At 36.8% G+C, this 17386-nt stretch overlaps 1 protein-coding gene across 1 annotated transcript in view; it reads right to left on the reverse strand.

Annotated features, from left to right (window-relative positions):
• Nucleotides 1-7294: 7294 nt before the first annotated feature.
• The window catches only part of LOC134800334 (juvenile hormone epoxide hydrolase-like), a 28020-nt gene continuing 17928 nt past the window's right edge, over nt 7295-17386 (reverse strand). Inside the window, exon 6 of the mRNA XM_063772837.1 lies at nt 7295-7444. Coding sequence (XP_063628907.1) covers nt 7295-7444 — 150 coding nt within the window. The remainder of the gene's footprint in view (nt 7445-17386) is intronic.

Raw genomic sequence — 17386 nt, forward strand, 5'->3', positions numbered from 1 at the left:
GCGTACGGGCGAGAAAGCACCCGAGCACTAACCTAGTTAATCGTTTTTGGACTTTATTTATTTTTTATTTGACTGTTACGAGAGTGAGGCCTACTGACTGATATCTGCTCTAGATAACATTGAAAATACCTTTTGAAGTACAGAAAACTATACCCGTCCATTCTTATCTTGAGCCGAAGTTATTTATTTTTTACACGGCTAAAAGATGACAGCGTTGTCACGCCACTAGATTTGTATTAATTGCATATTTTCGTATTGCCCACCCTTTCTTGCATGCTTTTGTCAAGGTTGCTCTTATCAAAGTTGCCCTTACCAGGATTTGAACCCGGGACCATCGGCTTCATAGACAGGGTCACTACCCACTTATAGGCCAGACAGGTCGACTAAATAAACAATAAGATAACATATAATTTATGGCAAATGTATTCTGTAAAGTGTCCTTGCAATTCGAAGGATGAATTATTATAGTTAAGTAGGTACACGTCCAAACTCTCTATTATAAAAATTCAATCAATAAAAAATAATATTAATTTTAGGAAACATCAGGAGTATAATTATTACAGTAAATCTTACCAGACAAGAAATTGAATTGGAAACTTATGAAAATTAATTAAACAAGACGCCTTCTGGCCTCGTCTGCAGAGAAGCAATCAGATTACTGTACTCTTGAACACATATAATTATTGAAGCTGGTTTTAACTGCTTTATGAAAATAAACCAATTGTAGACAAAAAATGGCAATTCGAATTGTATTATTACAAGTAACTTAACCCTTGTTATCAATTCTCGAATAACATTCGGCGTATTGGTTTTAAACTATATTATTATTTGATTATGAATTCCTCGTATATATAATTTCCAAGGCTTATTATTGAGTTATTATTGTTGTTAAACATAGATAAGGTCGACGCCTCACAGACGCAATCCCCTGTCATGGTTGACACCCTGCACTACATCTCGACAGCGGCCTGACACAGGCCAACACTTGAGGTAACCAAGCTATGAAAACCTTACTATACACCTTATTAATAAGGAGTTAAGTTTTAAACTGTCCTGACTTAGTACAGTTTAATTAGCTAGGGAATTATTAAATTCTTGGCTTTGAATAGACAGGGAGGCTATAGCTTTATATTAAATTCAGATGCTGAACATTTGTTTATTGACTGTCATCTAGTTATATAGCTCAGAACCACTTACTTTATTATTCTGTAGGTTTTGGGAGTACCATACGAAACTCCTTCGGATCACACAATAATACATAAAAGTATTATCTAATCCTTTGCCTATGTATTACTTATGATTGTTATAATAAATGCTTGAGTATATACATAAAAGTATTCTTGTGTGATCTAAATGCATACCTATACTGGTGAATTAAAGAGCTTCACATGACAACAGCGCCGATATTTATTATTGAGAAGACAATAAACTGCCTACGACTTATGCCTAATGAGAAATGATAATGACAGTTATAAAAACCATCTTGCCTATATCTTAATGTAACTAATATTATTTTACCGACTTTTTAACACGACTCGTTACGAAGTGGCCTTGGATCCAGCACCGAAATTTCAATAACTGTTAGCATTAGTCCGGTTTCCTCACGATGTTTTTCTTCACTAAAAGAACGGGTAAATAACAAATAATTTTTCATTTTCTTTCAACTTCGTTCGCCACTACAATCTCCTATTTCGAACGCTTTGCCAGTTGACGACCGCTACTTATTAACATGTTTTAAGGACGACTAAAATGATTAGAATATATCTACCGGTCAACATTCATCTTAGATAAAATTAATGATAATAATTTCTTAGATATCCTATATTTTCTATAGTTGTGGATTTCCTGATAGTATCCTGGTTAAAATAAAGCATCTTGAGTTGGTGTGTACTTTTTTAAGTAGCAATAGAGGGATAGAAAGTTTATATACACTGTTTATTAAATGTGTCATGTTTCCGCAAAAGCTTAAGTATTTTAAAATAATAATGGTATATAATTGTTTTCTAGAATATAATAGTCTAAATTAGAATTAGCGCCATAACAACCGTCAGCCGTGCAGGCGCGGGTGTAATCTCAATGGAGCCCTCGAGTAAGCCAGCTACAGTTTGACAGTTGCGAGCGATAACGCCTGGCAGCGGCTTACGGCCGCATCGTGACTGAGTTGTCGGCTGTGGGCTAACGGTTTTTACTGGCATTTTACACTTTGTCTGAGTTTAATTCGTTTAAGGTTTAAGATTTTCAATAAATTACCAGACTCACTTAGAAACGAAGAAGTAGACTCAACCTTCATAAGAAGTCTAAAACAATTACTTGTCTCAAAATGTTATTATACCATTACTGAGTATTTTGATGGCAATTTAACGAATTCTAACTGTAACGACTTGACATTTAACTAATTTTTACTATTTAATTATTATCATTCTAATTTACGATAATAATTTATTGACGATAATTACGATAAATCACCAATGTTCAATATTTATTACCAATTGATTATTATTAATATTATTACATTTCCACTACAACTACCAATTTAAACATATTTTGTTTTGTATAAATAAACTTTTTAGGATTTAACTAGTTTCTAAGACAGTGTTACACCCTTGCAGGGTGTCCATGTACCAAACCTTTATGTAACATCTTTTATATCCATGGTTTTTCTCATGAAAAAACATAAAAAATGATATTTTTTACGCGTAAAGAAGCGAAATTTAAGTCATAAAAAACATTTACGAGGTAGTATGTTTTTATTGACAACCTAACGTTATGTACGTAGTCAACAAATAATTATATAAGGATTTCAAAATCTATGTCACATAGTTCTTGTTGGCTAGGAAACTTGATTTGACCTGGGGGGACATAGTTAGGGTCTATGGCGGGCATACCGCCTGCCTCACGCCGCCGGAGTTCAAGAAAAGCTTCTCTCTGTGCCCAGTCCCTCAGGCACACGTCCGGAGCGTACACCCAAGCAAACCCTCCAAAGATTATACACAAGGTAATAGTAAAGAAGAAAGATGCGTTGTGATAATTGTAATCGTCGTGGCAGTTCTCGTAGTCGAAACCGTAGCTTACCCAGTTTTGACTGATTTGCTTCTTTTCTACAGGAGGAGGCGGGCATGGAGGCTCGCGGTCTGGGCAAGCTGTTATTGAACGGTAGTTCGTACGATTCCAAAAACGATGCATCATTGAGTACCGTAGTTTAGATAAAGTATACATATTACGTACTTTTAAATTCTAAAGGCAATCTGTTATATTATATTAAAATCTTAAATGACGTAATCCTTTAAATTAAGGAAAAAAATAATTCTAGTTAAAATGACAACCAAAGAGCGTTATAATGACAACATACGTCTATTTTTACGTCAATCATGTTATTGAAAGAGTTTCATCGCAAATAGATCGGAAAAAACATGGAAACTGAAAGCTTGGTAAAAATCATAGACAGAGAGAATCATACTATCTTTGTCTTACACTAGTACTAGCACCCAAAAGAAAAGGATGAGTATAGTTTTCGTGGTTCTTACTAACTGACAAATTGGTTTGACCAACTATAGATTCGTGGAATGTATTGGGCCCCATATTACATTCCACGACTCTTCTCTTTCCGCACAGACTTTAAATAAGTATATTAGGGTGAAAATCGCGTGAAACTGGCCCCGTGCTGTAGATTTTTTCTAAGCTTAATTTAATTTAGTTCGCACTTGAAGCTTTTGCCTAAACCATAGTCATAGTTTATTTGTATTTTGTTTTTAGTTTCTTGGAATTATTAGCATGCCAAATCTCAACAAAATAACATACTGAAAAAATATACTTACCATCATAACAAAAATTCGTTATTAACAAACACTTCAAAACCACTTTCAAATTAAAACAGAAATCACGCAACCCGCGCACTGCAATCGCGATGTTCTATCCAACTCAAAACGGTGTCGAACCCCAACTCGAGATCTTTTCAACTACAAGAAAAATAAAAGGAAATGATCGTACCCATAATGCCTAAAGTTCCCTCACTTAGTGCAAAGTAGGACTCAATTTAGATAAAAGGTTTGCGACGTTTGTCTGAGCCCAGTTTTTAGCATTCACCACCACTTGGGAGCGATATACAAAATTATGAAATGGTCGTTGTGACCCCTAAGCGAAAGAGATAAGTCTCAATTTATAATAGACGAAGTATTTTCGAAATGTTGTCAGAATTCAACAAATTTATTTGCTATCGAATGGAGCTTAGCATTAGTACAGTAAGGGTTACTTTAAAGTGGCAGATGACTAGGTATCCTTTAGTCGGCGAGATCACCTCAGGGATATTGTTTCAATCGCTTTGGCATATTTAAACGACGGAAGAATGAGTTGCATTAAAAAAGTCCGTGGCAAATCATTATAGACATTGTTTAAATTTCACTGTAGTTTTATTTTACGGGGCTATGAAAGTAAATATCCAAGCGAAAAAATATCGCGCATATTGTTTTATATGTCCAACAATTGTATTGTTATTTACAACCACATCTAAAAGCTATTATTAGGTACGTAGTATTTTACACTTGTTTTATATAGTTTATTAAATACAACATTTATTTCACTTTTCGCAGGGTGACCGTGGTTGCAACGTACATGTAAGATAAGTATAGGTAAGTATCAACTGTAGAGTTAATCCTGGGATAGGTAAGTCTCCGCTTGTTACGGTGATACAATATAAACAAAGGGCCATGGTATTTTGTGTCGCAGCATTTATAAAATCTGTAAAGTGCGTAGATCAACCACATTATAAAGTTGACAGGAATTCGAAGCATTAAAAGAAGCAACTTAATTCAGGTTTTTTTCAGATACTCGTACTATGAATATTAGGAATTAAAACAACTCATGCTTACTTTTAAATAGGTTCTGCCGTGTTAGTGTGGATTACGTCTGTAAGGTTATTTCAAATATTTGCAAAGGTGCCCTGGGGAGGGGCGCGCGGATTAAAAATAATTTATCTCTACCTACTCCCTAAAACAGTATTACAACAAAATATACAATTGATTACTTAATAGGAATATACAAATATCAACGCCTTTATTACCTTACGTACAAAGTAAAGTTTTGAGTAGCTCATCTTCACCAACATTTACAGTTCTAGGTCTTGAACAAACACTGAAGGATCCATTACAATAATATCTCAGACGATAAACAATAAAATCCTCGTGTCGGACAAAGCTACGGGACCGCAGAGACAATGGAGGTTGCCCCAAGTTTCCCTTACACAATATAGCTCTTAGTAGTCGCTCATTCATTCAAACCCTTGCTCTGAACTGGTGCAGTACATTCGCATCAATAGTGTGCGCCGGTTACAAAATATGTATTTATCTTACACATACACATACGAATAAATACGTAGTTATAGTCAGTATAGTGTAAGTATGAAAGTAGTACTATCTTCGGGGAGATAACTCGATGTTTTCCATAAAACTCGATTATACCAGAATTTAACTAAATATCTAGTCCCATAAATCAGTGACACCTTATAAAACAAACTCCCACGCCGCGTCTGTCTGTTTGTGTGTTTGTATGTTCGCGATAAACTCAAAAAGTACTGAACGGATTTTCACCTATCAATATAGTGATTCTTGAGGAAGGTTTAGGTGTATAATTTGTCAACCCGTGCGAAGCCGGGGCAGGTCGCTAGGCATAAATAATAATAAACCGACAAATTTTGGTCCGGGTTGTTTAACGGGTATGATTGACGCTCCGCGCCTGATACCATTACACTACCTATTTAGTATTTACATCGTCAGTCTTCTACGAGTATTGTCTTCAGGCGTGCATGCACGCACCGTTACCTAGTGAACGGTGTGCAGAGGCAGATGCATTAACTGATATCCTCGCGGCAGAGACAATGCCATTGTTCGCCATTATCGCATCACTCGAGTAATGATGGCTAATCGAATATTGCGGATTTAATCAAGGATATTTTTTAAGAGTTATTCCAACCAAAAGGAACTAACTCTAACCAAGTAAAATGAAAATCATGAACCGCAGATAATTTTAATTTTATTTACAGTTGCATATGGTGCTACTTTATTGCACTAGTGCGATAATGCGGACATTACGTAAGTATGTCGAAAATTTTAAGGGCCAAATGTAACACTCCCTTCGGTCATGTTTTATTTTATCGCCGATTGTTGCGAATCTCCTACTTTTCGCACTTGTATCGTAATGTTAGGTACTATTAAATGTCGGGACGAATATTAAATTCATTATATGCGATAATAAAAATCACGTCTCCGACTTGTTTCATTCAATTTCTTACTTGGATTGAGTAAGTAAATATAAAAAGTAGCTAATACCTACTTAGAAAATTCTTTCTTATTTTCTATCAGATACCTTTATTGAAATTCGGGTATCATTGCTATCCCTGACATTTTGAAGACGGTTTTATTAAGTCCTGTATATTTTTATCCAGTTCGGGTGATCGCACATGACCAAGACACTACATCTTAATAAAATTATCCAAAAATGTTAGCTGAAAATTCTAAAGTGCCTCTGTAAAAACACCTTTTAATTCAGAATCTATTCAGAGTTCACTGTTTCGGATTTCTTTCAATCCTAAACGCCTGATCCGAATATAATAGAAATAAGTTTTTGGCAAAAAATTAATTTTTGGTACAAGCTTTTATCGCTGACTGTATTTTTCTTTGCACAGGCAACTAATACTCATTCTAACAACCAAACACTATTAGGTTGCGTTGTTTTATCACTGTGTTCCTATGGCCACCTCCTGTCTCCATCATCAGATCAGCTCGATGGTATAGGTATAATAATATTGCATTGTCATCCGACATATGTAAGTATGCAAATTTTTAGATTCACGGAACCGATCCGGGACCGGGAAGTGAGTCAAATTTAGCTCACAAGATTTGATTACAGACGCACACACAAACAGACAACGGGACAGGTGAAGCTAAATAAAAGCTTATTAAAAAATCATAATTTTCCATGACTGGTGTTTTGGAATAAATACGTATGTTATTTGAGATTTATATTATAATAATAATAACAGCCTATATACGTCCCACTGCTGGACACAGGCCTCCTCTCATGCGGGAGAGGGCTATAGTCCCCACGCTAGCCCAATGCGGATTGGGGACTTCACATACACCTTTAAATTTCTTCGCAGATGTATGCAGGTTTCCTCACGATGTTTTCCTTCACCGAGAAGTGGTAAATATCAAATGAAGTTTATCGTACATAAGTTCCAAAAAGCTCATCGGTATTACGAGCCAGGATTTGAACCCGCGACCTCCGGATTGAAAGTCGGGCGTCATATCCACTCGGCCACCACCGCTTTTTTCTTGTTCGAACGCCCTTCCCGTCGATTGACAGTCACGTCTCCAGTAGCCCCGGTCGTGACTGCGCGCGTAAATGCCCTGATTGCCTGCGAGTTCGCACGGCAATCGGGTAACCTGCCAACCTGTACAATATTCCAGCTATTTTATGAAAGCTAAATAAACATCTTTGGCCAGAATTCGCGAATGTCGCGGTATTGGTATTGGCTTGGAATTTCGATTTCGTAGTAATCCTTCATATTGAAGATCTACAATTTTAAAAAGACGTAAAATGTTTGTAAGTAATAAACACAATTCTGCACCATTCGTCCGATGCTCCGTTCGTCTAGTCGGTCTCAATTCGTCCATTTCTCAGTTCGTCAATATCATGGAACTATCAAATATATCTGAACGAAAGTATTCTCATAAGAAACATCATTGCTCCATTGTCCAAGATGTTTGTTTTTTTAAATATCTATCCAGCCTTTTTACCAGCCTCCGCCCGCAACATCATCCGCGTTACAAGTCATCGAAAATGTTACCTACATTTTAGTTTAACCCCCCGTTGAGTGGGTTTAATTTCATTAAATCATTTTTATTGTCAAATAACATTTTCAAATTCCAAGGTCCTATCGTCAAAGAATATAAGTAGCAGAATTTACTCGTACAGCACAGGAAGAAATCTATTTGGGTCTATTCTTAAATCTTCAATAGGAATTTTGTTTAAACAAACCTACCACATCACTATGATAATTATATTTTAGAATTAAAAGTAAAAAGATTAATTTCCATTCACTGATTTATTTCGTTATGTATATAGAACCCCATGTTCGAAATAGTAAACTGCATGTAGGTACTGCATCGTTTCGTTTCTACAAATTCACAGCAACGTTTTACCACTTTTAAATACTAGTACCTAATGAAAGTTTTCTAAGAATTTATTTTCGCTGGTAAAATGATGCACACTAGAGTGTAGCCGGTTTTTAAACTGGCAGAACTGGAACAAATTGCAACTCTCGTAATATAGAGAAAACTTAGGTTCAGAACTAGATTAAACTTTCCGCATTTATTTTCAATTTTATTTACTTTGTGTTTACTTATTAAAGGTACTTAAACGATTAGTAAATATAACCAGGAAAAAAACAGTTTTTTATGGTTTTTTTTTTAATTATACTTTCAGTTAAGGTTATTAAATAAATAGATTTTGTATTAAATACTATATAGTCTATTTCATAATTTCAATCTGTAGGTTATTTTATTTTATTCAGGTAATATTTATATGCAGAGGAAGCTTATGATCCTACATACGCTTTTTACTCTAACCCTCGGAAAAACTATTATAATATAATATCAAATAATATGTATTTAAGTAAAATTAGGATGAAACAATCCATTTATTTGACGTGATAAAAGTTGATAAAACTAAGTGTACTTTGGAAATTTCCTTTCTTGATTTAATTAAAGAAATCCTATTTTCATCAGGCCAATGATGGAATCTTAAAATAATGCAATTTTAGAGAGTATTGAAGTAATATTAGTGAAGCTGTTTTTTGTTAAATATTATATTAATGAGTGTAGTGTTTAGAAGCAGAGTAATACTGTCATTATAATTATAAAGACTTATACATAACGTATATTAACAGGTGTTCATCCAATTACGTGAAGTATTAAAGATAAATGAAATCGACAAAGCCCGAGTGGAGTGGCGAGACTCGAAAGCGGCTGCAGCTAATTCCCCGGTTCCATAACCTAGTTGCGGGAATTGTGCGAGTTGTGCGACAGCAGCGTCGGCCGCGTCTGGACGGCGCAAGTTTGCTACAGCTAAAGGCCCGACGCTCCCGTTGCACTAAATTATTTAATTTAGATTCGTTTTTGAGCTGCAGCTGGACTTAAGTTGTCTATTTATTTAGTTTTATTACCTATAAGAAAATAAAGTTTATGTAATATACTGCCGTGACCAATGGCGGAAACGAGGGAGCATTTACTCAGCGTTGAAACAACAAAAATGTAATGTTTCCTACATCCATGTATTTTTGTTTTAGTTAGCTGCAAAGATTTAAAATACTGCAAACTAATATTAATATTTTTTTTTTCTAGCAGGGCAGGATATCAGAGCAATGTCTTAATCTGATATACTCGTACATTCAAAACAAGCCAATTTACTTAATAATGAATAATTAAGGGCAATTGTAACTAGTCTTTGAACTAAGGAATAAATATTATGTATATACATAAGTATAAACCTTTTTTTAATAATACGCTATTACTGTTGAGGGTAAATTAATAACCTTAGATTATTATTTTATGCATGTGCAATTAGATTAGGTAGGATAATCGTAGGTATATTAGCAAAGTATGAGTGATAATAATGTATTTTGGCATGGTATACTTTTTGTCCTTGTGTCATAAACGTAATTATATCATCGCCTTACTATATTTATTCGAACCATGTGTGTAAATTCATAATATATATTTAAAACTTATAAGTTATAATTTCAATGAATGTTATTATGGGTACTAGCCTAGTCAAGCGGCGTACATAACACTTTGTAATTAGGTATCTGAGAAGCAATCGAAACTTAGCAGCCTAGTTACAACTTGCTGATAGGTTTATTGGAACAGCACTGCAGATATAGAACATTCAACTTGTCATTAAATTACTGCGTCAAGCCCAACGTACTTATCTTATACATTGGTATAAAAAAACATGCTAAGTGCTAAATATGTTGACTTTTTACATGCTTTGGCGTATTTATTCTCCTTATAAATTTTTAGTCAGTAACTCATTAGTGCACAATAAACTTCAGAACATTTGTAAGTAATAAATCCTTAAGTTTCCTGTCTCGTCAAGACTCGTCATCCTGTGCTTTCTACACGGTCGTCAAAGACGCGTTGGACAGATACCGGTGGAGCTGGAGACAGATCATTCGCTCCAGATGCAACCCTGATACTGACCACGATCCTCAGATATTAGGGACCGTAAAAATATTTGTAATAAAGTATCCATTCGTACTTCAACAACGATACAGTAATCTTTATTAAACTTTTACCACATCTTTTTTCTTTTAATATATAAATTATTTACCTACTTAAACAGAACCCCAGTTCATTGGGTCGCGGTGAAGTTTATTCATAACAGATTGCTAATTTATTCTTGAGTGGATTGCATTTCTCTTAAGAACTCGCCGGAGACGTAATCCTTGTTATAAGTTCACTCTTAGAATATCTAGTTACCAAGTTCCTGTTGAATAGAGCTTCTTTCGAGAGGTTCTCATAGATTTGACAGCGAGTATGAAAAGAACTGAGCTCTAAAAAATGCTTCCTTCTCACTGGTCAGCGATAATTCCGTCGACAATTTCGTCTGATCCTTTGCGGACTTTGCGCAGTAGGTACGTAGGTATATAATTACCATAAACTTAAGTGGTGGTAGTGCTAATGGTATGATATTAGGTACCTATGCGTCAAAAATACTTTCTACGAATACTTTCTATTCTGTAAAAGTGTAACAAAAAGAGACATTATTTCGTAATGTAGGACAATTAACTAGAGTGTAACAAATACTTTTGAACGCGAACTCTAGAGATTTATCTTCATTTGGAAAAGTTGTCCAGGGTGACAGGTACTTTTGGTGCGTTGTTTTATCCGCTACTATTAATGCTTACTGTACCTCTGTTGAGTATTTATAAGTTAGATGATCTAGGATTCTAGGTGCTATAATGGTATGTTTACTGACGTTTTCTTAATAGTTATTAAACAAATCTTAAATTTAGTACTTGTTTTACTTCTGCTTTAATGATAGTTAAATCATACCTAAAATATGGTAGATGATAGTATAAATCATTGTTACTTACCATCATAAATATACAGTGAGTTATAAATCATACGCCTAAGACCAATCAACAATAAATATTTGCGTTCACGGAGAGACTGAATAGATTTTTGAAGTTCCTGCTCAAGTTCATAGCCGTCGGTTTATTTTTCTAGGGACTGAAGGGCCGACCGCTGTAAAGCCAGTTCTCACTACCGAGTCACAATTAAAAACGAGTAAAATGCCTCCTCCAGTGACAACCAGATCCACCGACTTTACAAACTCAAACCCCGTACTGGCAACAAATCGAATAAGCGCGCGCTTGCCGAATACTGAGCGGGATTCAATACGAATTCAATTCAGATTTAAAAGCGGGTTGTCTTCAGCCGCTAAGAAATGACTAAAGGATAAATTTGGTTTGTTTGGAGCTTGCAAGTAGTTTGAACATGGCAAGTTTTGCGAGAAATGTGCAGTTTTGTTACAGTTAGCATGCAGTAATACTTAGCCAAAATAGTCACCATTGTTTTTTTTTAAGTTTAATTATAAGGATGTTCGCAAATTTTGTTGCAAAACGTCAACGCTCTCACTCCCGGTCCACTGTGTACAATGAAATTTAATTATTAAATATATGGAGTAAATATTAATTTACATAAATTGAGTAATTAGTTACTCAACAATACAAAACAATAGGTAAAATACAATCTATATAATTATCGTAACACAATGGAATCAATGGGGTTGGCCGGTCGAAGTAATTTATAGATGGCGCCAGGATAGCTTGCCCTGTCAATCCCTAGAATTGTGTCAAATTCTTGTTTTTTTTTATTTAACAAAACTAGAGAAAGGGCTAGCTATGATGGCTATCTACGCAATCCTTTGACAGTTGCCAACCCCTTTAACTAAAGGCTAACTAAATCTCTATGATGAAAAAGTGTGTTTACAAATACTTAATTCATTTGTTTTATTTACAGCAATAGCGAACCTATTTTAAAGCAGTTGCTTTTTTACAATTAACAATAGAAAGGTTAATTAACTGCTTGTCGCTACGCTACTCTACTGATGTGTAGCAAAATTTTTTAAACGGTATAAAAACTGCGTGTATGCTAGTCAGAAGTAGCAGTGGCAGACCGCGTACACTACTTGAACATCTAATATTCCGACTAATTAACGCAGAGCGTTCGTGGAGCGGTGGCCATAGATTAAATAATAAAGCAGATATGAAACAGTACCAAACTATAATATCTATTATAAAATGTCAATGTACCTAAAGGTAAAAGTGGTTATTTTGCAATTTTCAAGGTAGAGCTGAAATATTGAAAAGAAAGAACGATCGCAATAACTTCAAACTGATAAGATTTTAAAAACATAGGTAGTCGTGTTCTGCTCAAAAGAAAAGCAATGATAGAAATTAAATCTAAAGGAGTTCCCGATTTGACCCGAAAATTAAATGTTTTCGGGAAATCTCCCAAAATTTAGCTCCTTACGTTCATACATACTGTTAAGGCCCGTGTACACATTGGGCCAGCGTGGGCCAGTCTGGGGGACGCATTTATGCGTTAGAGGAAGCAAATGATATTGCTATCACATTCTACCGCATGGCTGCGTCCCTTGGACTGGCCGGCGCTGGCCCAATATGTACAGGGCCTTTAGATACGTCATCACAACGAATACATGCACTTCGACGAATGTAGGTACTAAAAGTAGATTACTGGTTGAGGTTAGTGGTTTTATTAACACTCCAAGAATGGAAAATCGAACTTCCTTTTCTCTCTTTACAAACGATATTTAATTTTTATTATAGTGTTTATGAATTTATGATTCACGTAAGTGTTTGGAACTAAAGTGACGTTATCTGTTCGAGTATAGTACCTATAGTTTAATCTGCGGCAGAGCATTCGCAAAGCCCGCGACGGCTGCGAGTGCAATTAGGGCGCCTTGTTAACAGATTATGCCTCCCGTCCTGTTTTCCCTTATACAACTTCTATAGGGAAAAGTGAGATGGTGGAATAGATGGTGTTTCTTTTTCATATGAATAGGACTGGAAGCAGAGGAACCGGATTAAGTGATTTTTTTTTCATGTAGAATTGTAAAGAAAAGACTCGCCCTCATAAGCAGGGGCGTATTTTGAAATTTGGCGCCCCGGGCCAATAAGTTTCGCCGCCCCAGAAGTCAAGGAAAAAAACCGTCCAAGTGCGAGTCAAAACGGCAAAAAAAACACGTTTGTTGTATGGAAGCCCCACTTAAATATTTATTTTACTATGTTTTTAGTATTTGTTATTATAGCCGCAATAGAAATACATCATCTGTGAAAATTTTAACTGCCTAGCTATCACGGTTCATGAGATACAGCCTGGTGACAAACAGACAGACGGACGTACAGCGGAGTCTTAGTAATAGGGTCCCGTTTATACCCTTTGGGTCCGTACCCAAACGGTAAAAACGGGGTTCGTAACCCTAATAAATAATTTACCTAAATAAAAATATAACCGGTCAAGTGCGAGTCGGAGTCGCGTTCCAAGGGTTCCGAATCCGAAAATTACCCAATTTTTAACAATGTATTTTTTTATGTGGAACGTGAACGTGTCTTTAAAACCCTATAGGGGTCGGTTCAAAAACTAAGTAATTAAGTCCGACTCACGCTTGACTGCCCATTTGTAATAGGTTTTCCTGTCATCTATAGGTAAAAAACTATTTTGTGTATTTAAAAAAAAATTAAAAAAAGCCAAAACCCAGACCAGATGTAACGAACCTGCGACCCTTTTTGCAGTGTTTATTTAGTAATTATTCATCAGTCCATAAACCGATTCTGGTGAAATTGGTGTCATTTGATAGATCTTAAATATTTAATTTTAATGAAATTGGCCCACGCTGGCCCAATATGTACAGGGGCCTTTACATTCAGGGCGCCTGAGGCGCCCTTTACGCTGTAAGCTTTGCACGCTCTGATTTACAAGGCGCCTAAAGCCCCCTCCAGACTATGTGCGTGAATCGCGCCGCGACGTCGCGGAGCGAACATATCGCGAAGTTGACGTATGACTCCACACTCGCACACTTCACGGCGATTTCGCAGTTTGGTTTGCGGCAAGATGGCGGAAAAGCATCAGCTGATCGAGTTTAACTGTTAGTTATCTATGGCATCATACGTGATTTAGCTGTTTTTCCATTTTGTTTTCTTGTGAAACCGTAAAATATAGCAGCTTAATATAATATAATCGTAATACTCGTATAATTATCTTGCCACAGAAGAGCCAAAATAGTGTGTAATGTGGAGTCTTGCAACTTCGCGCTTCGCGTCTCCTTTGACGCGGGCCGAAATACCGACAAAAAACGGAGAACAAGGCGCGAAGGCGTGAACAATCTGCGAAATCGACGCCACACTCGCGTTCGCGGCTTCGCCCGCGATTCACGCGCATAGTCTGGAGGGGGCTTAAGGTCGCGCGGAGCGCGTTCTTTCAATACAGGGCACCCTTTACACTATGGGGTCCCTATAAGCGGCCCTAAGCGGCGTTTGCAACAACTTTCCACGCAACATTTCACGCAAACCACTGCGGCTGATTCTCTGATACAGCCTATCCCCATTTTTTTAATGTCTTTCCCATCACGGAACAATGGTGTTCCGGACCTTTGGGAGGCGTGCGTGGAGCCGAAGCCAACACGTAGAGGCCCTTTTGACACTTTAATGAAATGTAAGGGGTACAGGGGTATTTTTAATGTTTGTTTCTCCATTTTGGAATTCACGGGTCTACAAATCCCGGTCTTTTGATAGGCTTGCGTGGGGATATAGATCCAACACGTAGAGGCCCCTTGGAGAGCTTTAATGTCATGTAGAACGCCTGCTGGAACCCGTTCACAGGCGCAACAATAAACACCCATGAACCGGTCGCAGCAGGCATTGGGACTATTGTAGAAAAAGTGAATAGTATACCGGTCTATGGATTGAAGTTTGGATGGACAATGAGACTGGGCTATTGTAGAGAAGTCCGGACACCTGCCATAACAATGCTAAAACACGTTATCGAGGCAGGTTTAATGTTATTATTATGATTGACAAGAAAAATATTCAAAAGTAAGAAGTGAAAAGTTGGTTGAATGGCGCCAAAACCAAAACAAAATGCAATCGGCCAGGGGCGGCGACGCCGCCCCTGCCGCCCCTGGCGGATTGGCGCCCCGGGCCATGGCCCGGATGGCCCTAGGGTAAATACGCCCCTTCTCATAAGATGTATCCCCACAAAAAGCGACATCTAGGATGGCTCAAGGGCAACACCGGTGTAAGGGCTGAGGGTAGTGAGGTATCACTGGATTTGAAACATACGGCGCGATTCGGGAAATGAATTACAGGCCTATTCGGATTTCGAGATAATCACAAGATCTTGAGACGATTTAGAGATCAACTAGATTTACATTAGATATCGACTAGATGTGACTTGGATATCTAAGTCATAACTTGTCGAAATCGTTCAAGAGGACCTCCAGAATCGCGGAAACGTCAAATTTGACATATCTATCTTACAAATATCTTTAAATTATCCGTATCGTAACTTGTTGAAGTCTAGTAGAAATCTAATTCATTTTCCGAATCGAGCCGTTAGAGATTAACTAGATACGATATAGTAAAGATATGTGACGTACCACGAGTAAAGGTACTTTATTGCGGTATTGGCGGTATTATGCGACGTAAGCTCCAGCCGCCATAAGGTACCTTTTGCCGTGGAACGTCACATAACTTTACTATTTCATATCTAGTGAATCTCTAATTCATTTCCCGAATCGCGGCGCCATCCGCCATAAGGTACCTTTTGCCGTGGAACCTCACATATCTTTACTATTTCATTTCCCGAATCGAGCCGGTAATATAGCCAACTCCCCACTTACGTTTTCACATCTACCGTCGAGACCGCAGCTCTCGCGACTCCACTCTGGACGCGACTCCACGCCGGTTAAGGCACACCAGAAGCAGGTGAACCCTGTCCCACCCACCTAGATTTCGGGTGACAGAGTTCCTCCAAGAGTACTCGGGTAGGTAACGTGGGGTTGCTGTAGTTTAGTTATTAGTAAAAGTGTCTGGTCTTGATATGATAATATCCATGATAGTATCATATCCGTGATATTATCATATATAACAGTGAGACTAAAACATGAAATTGAAAATCAGTAAGTTAGACAAAATTGAGTGAAGCGTATAATAAACTCGGCTTTCATTTCTCTCTACTTCCGAATCAAACCAGTTCGCTGAAATTCAAAGGGAAGAGAAATAAACAGCTTCGCCAAGTATAAAGTGCTGTCAACATTAATAGAGAAGTCTGAATATTGCCGATATCGGAATAAGATGTCAGAATTCATCGTATTGACACAACGACGTGGAAAAGCTTGTAAATGTCGGTTCACTCTGAGAGCTACATTTTATTTATGTAACTTGGCAGTGAATGTTAAATCAAACAGTTAAAAATGATGTGGTATTTCATGCATTATATGCATCGCATGCAGTGGCATGAGACATGACAAATAAATAGGGTCGAAACAGACGAAGTGAAAAAAGGTTCTAATGCATCAATTGAAATTGGAACCAATTCCAAACGCCCTCTCTAGTGAGCTATTGACAGTTTTATCCCCATTAGTTTTGTAACCATTTACTAAGCCTTTATATATTTCCATTTTGTTCCTGATAGATGTTTATTGGGTGGCGTCCTTACTGAGGTGATTTCAGGGTACGCAAGCGCTAAAAGGCGAATATTATTAAAGTGAAATATTACCTACTAATTAAGCTAACAACAAATTATGTCTTGGTAACTGATGCTACATTTGCATCTTCTGGCTTAAAAATAGGCTGTATCCAGCAAAGAAAACTGAATCAGATGTTTACCGAGGAATTTCCTAACAATTTTCCCTGTAAATAAAAACTTTATATTGCTTCCAAACTGAAACAAAAAGTTACAGCGTAGTTCAGGTTTTGCAAGCTTCTCTATATGGAAAATTATGTTCATGGAAATAGGTTGAGTTGTATTAAAATTAGGTAGTGCCGGTAAATTAAATAAAGTTTATGTTAGGGAAACACTCTAGTAATGAATATTAACATACCTGTGCTAACTCGGGGCAGGTTCTAGAGATTTCATATCGATAAATATAATGTCGGTATATATTTATACATGTGCACACTGAAAAATCCTCGATTATTATAAACAAATGATAACAAAAAATCCTCAAATCAAGTTAAGAAAACAAGCGAAAATAAACCATGCAATCTTGGACCCGCTGACAATGTTCTCATGAAAGTCAGACGTTT

Source organism: Cydia splendana, chromosome 2 (assembly GCF_910591565.1).
Source record: "Cydia splendana chromosome 2, ilCydSple1.2, whole genome shotgun sequence".
Classification (NCBI taxonomy): Eukaryota; Metazoa; Arthropoda; class Insecta; order Lepidoptera; family Tortricidae; genus Cydia; species Cydia splendana.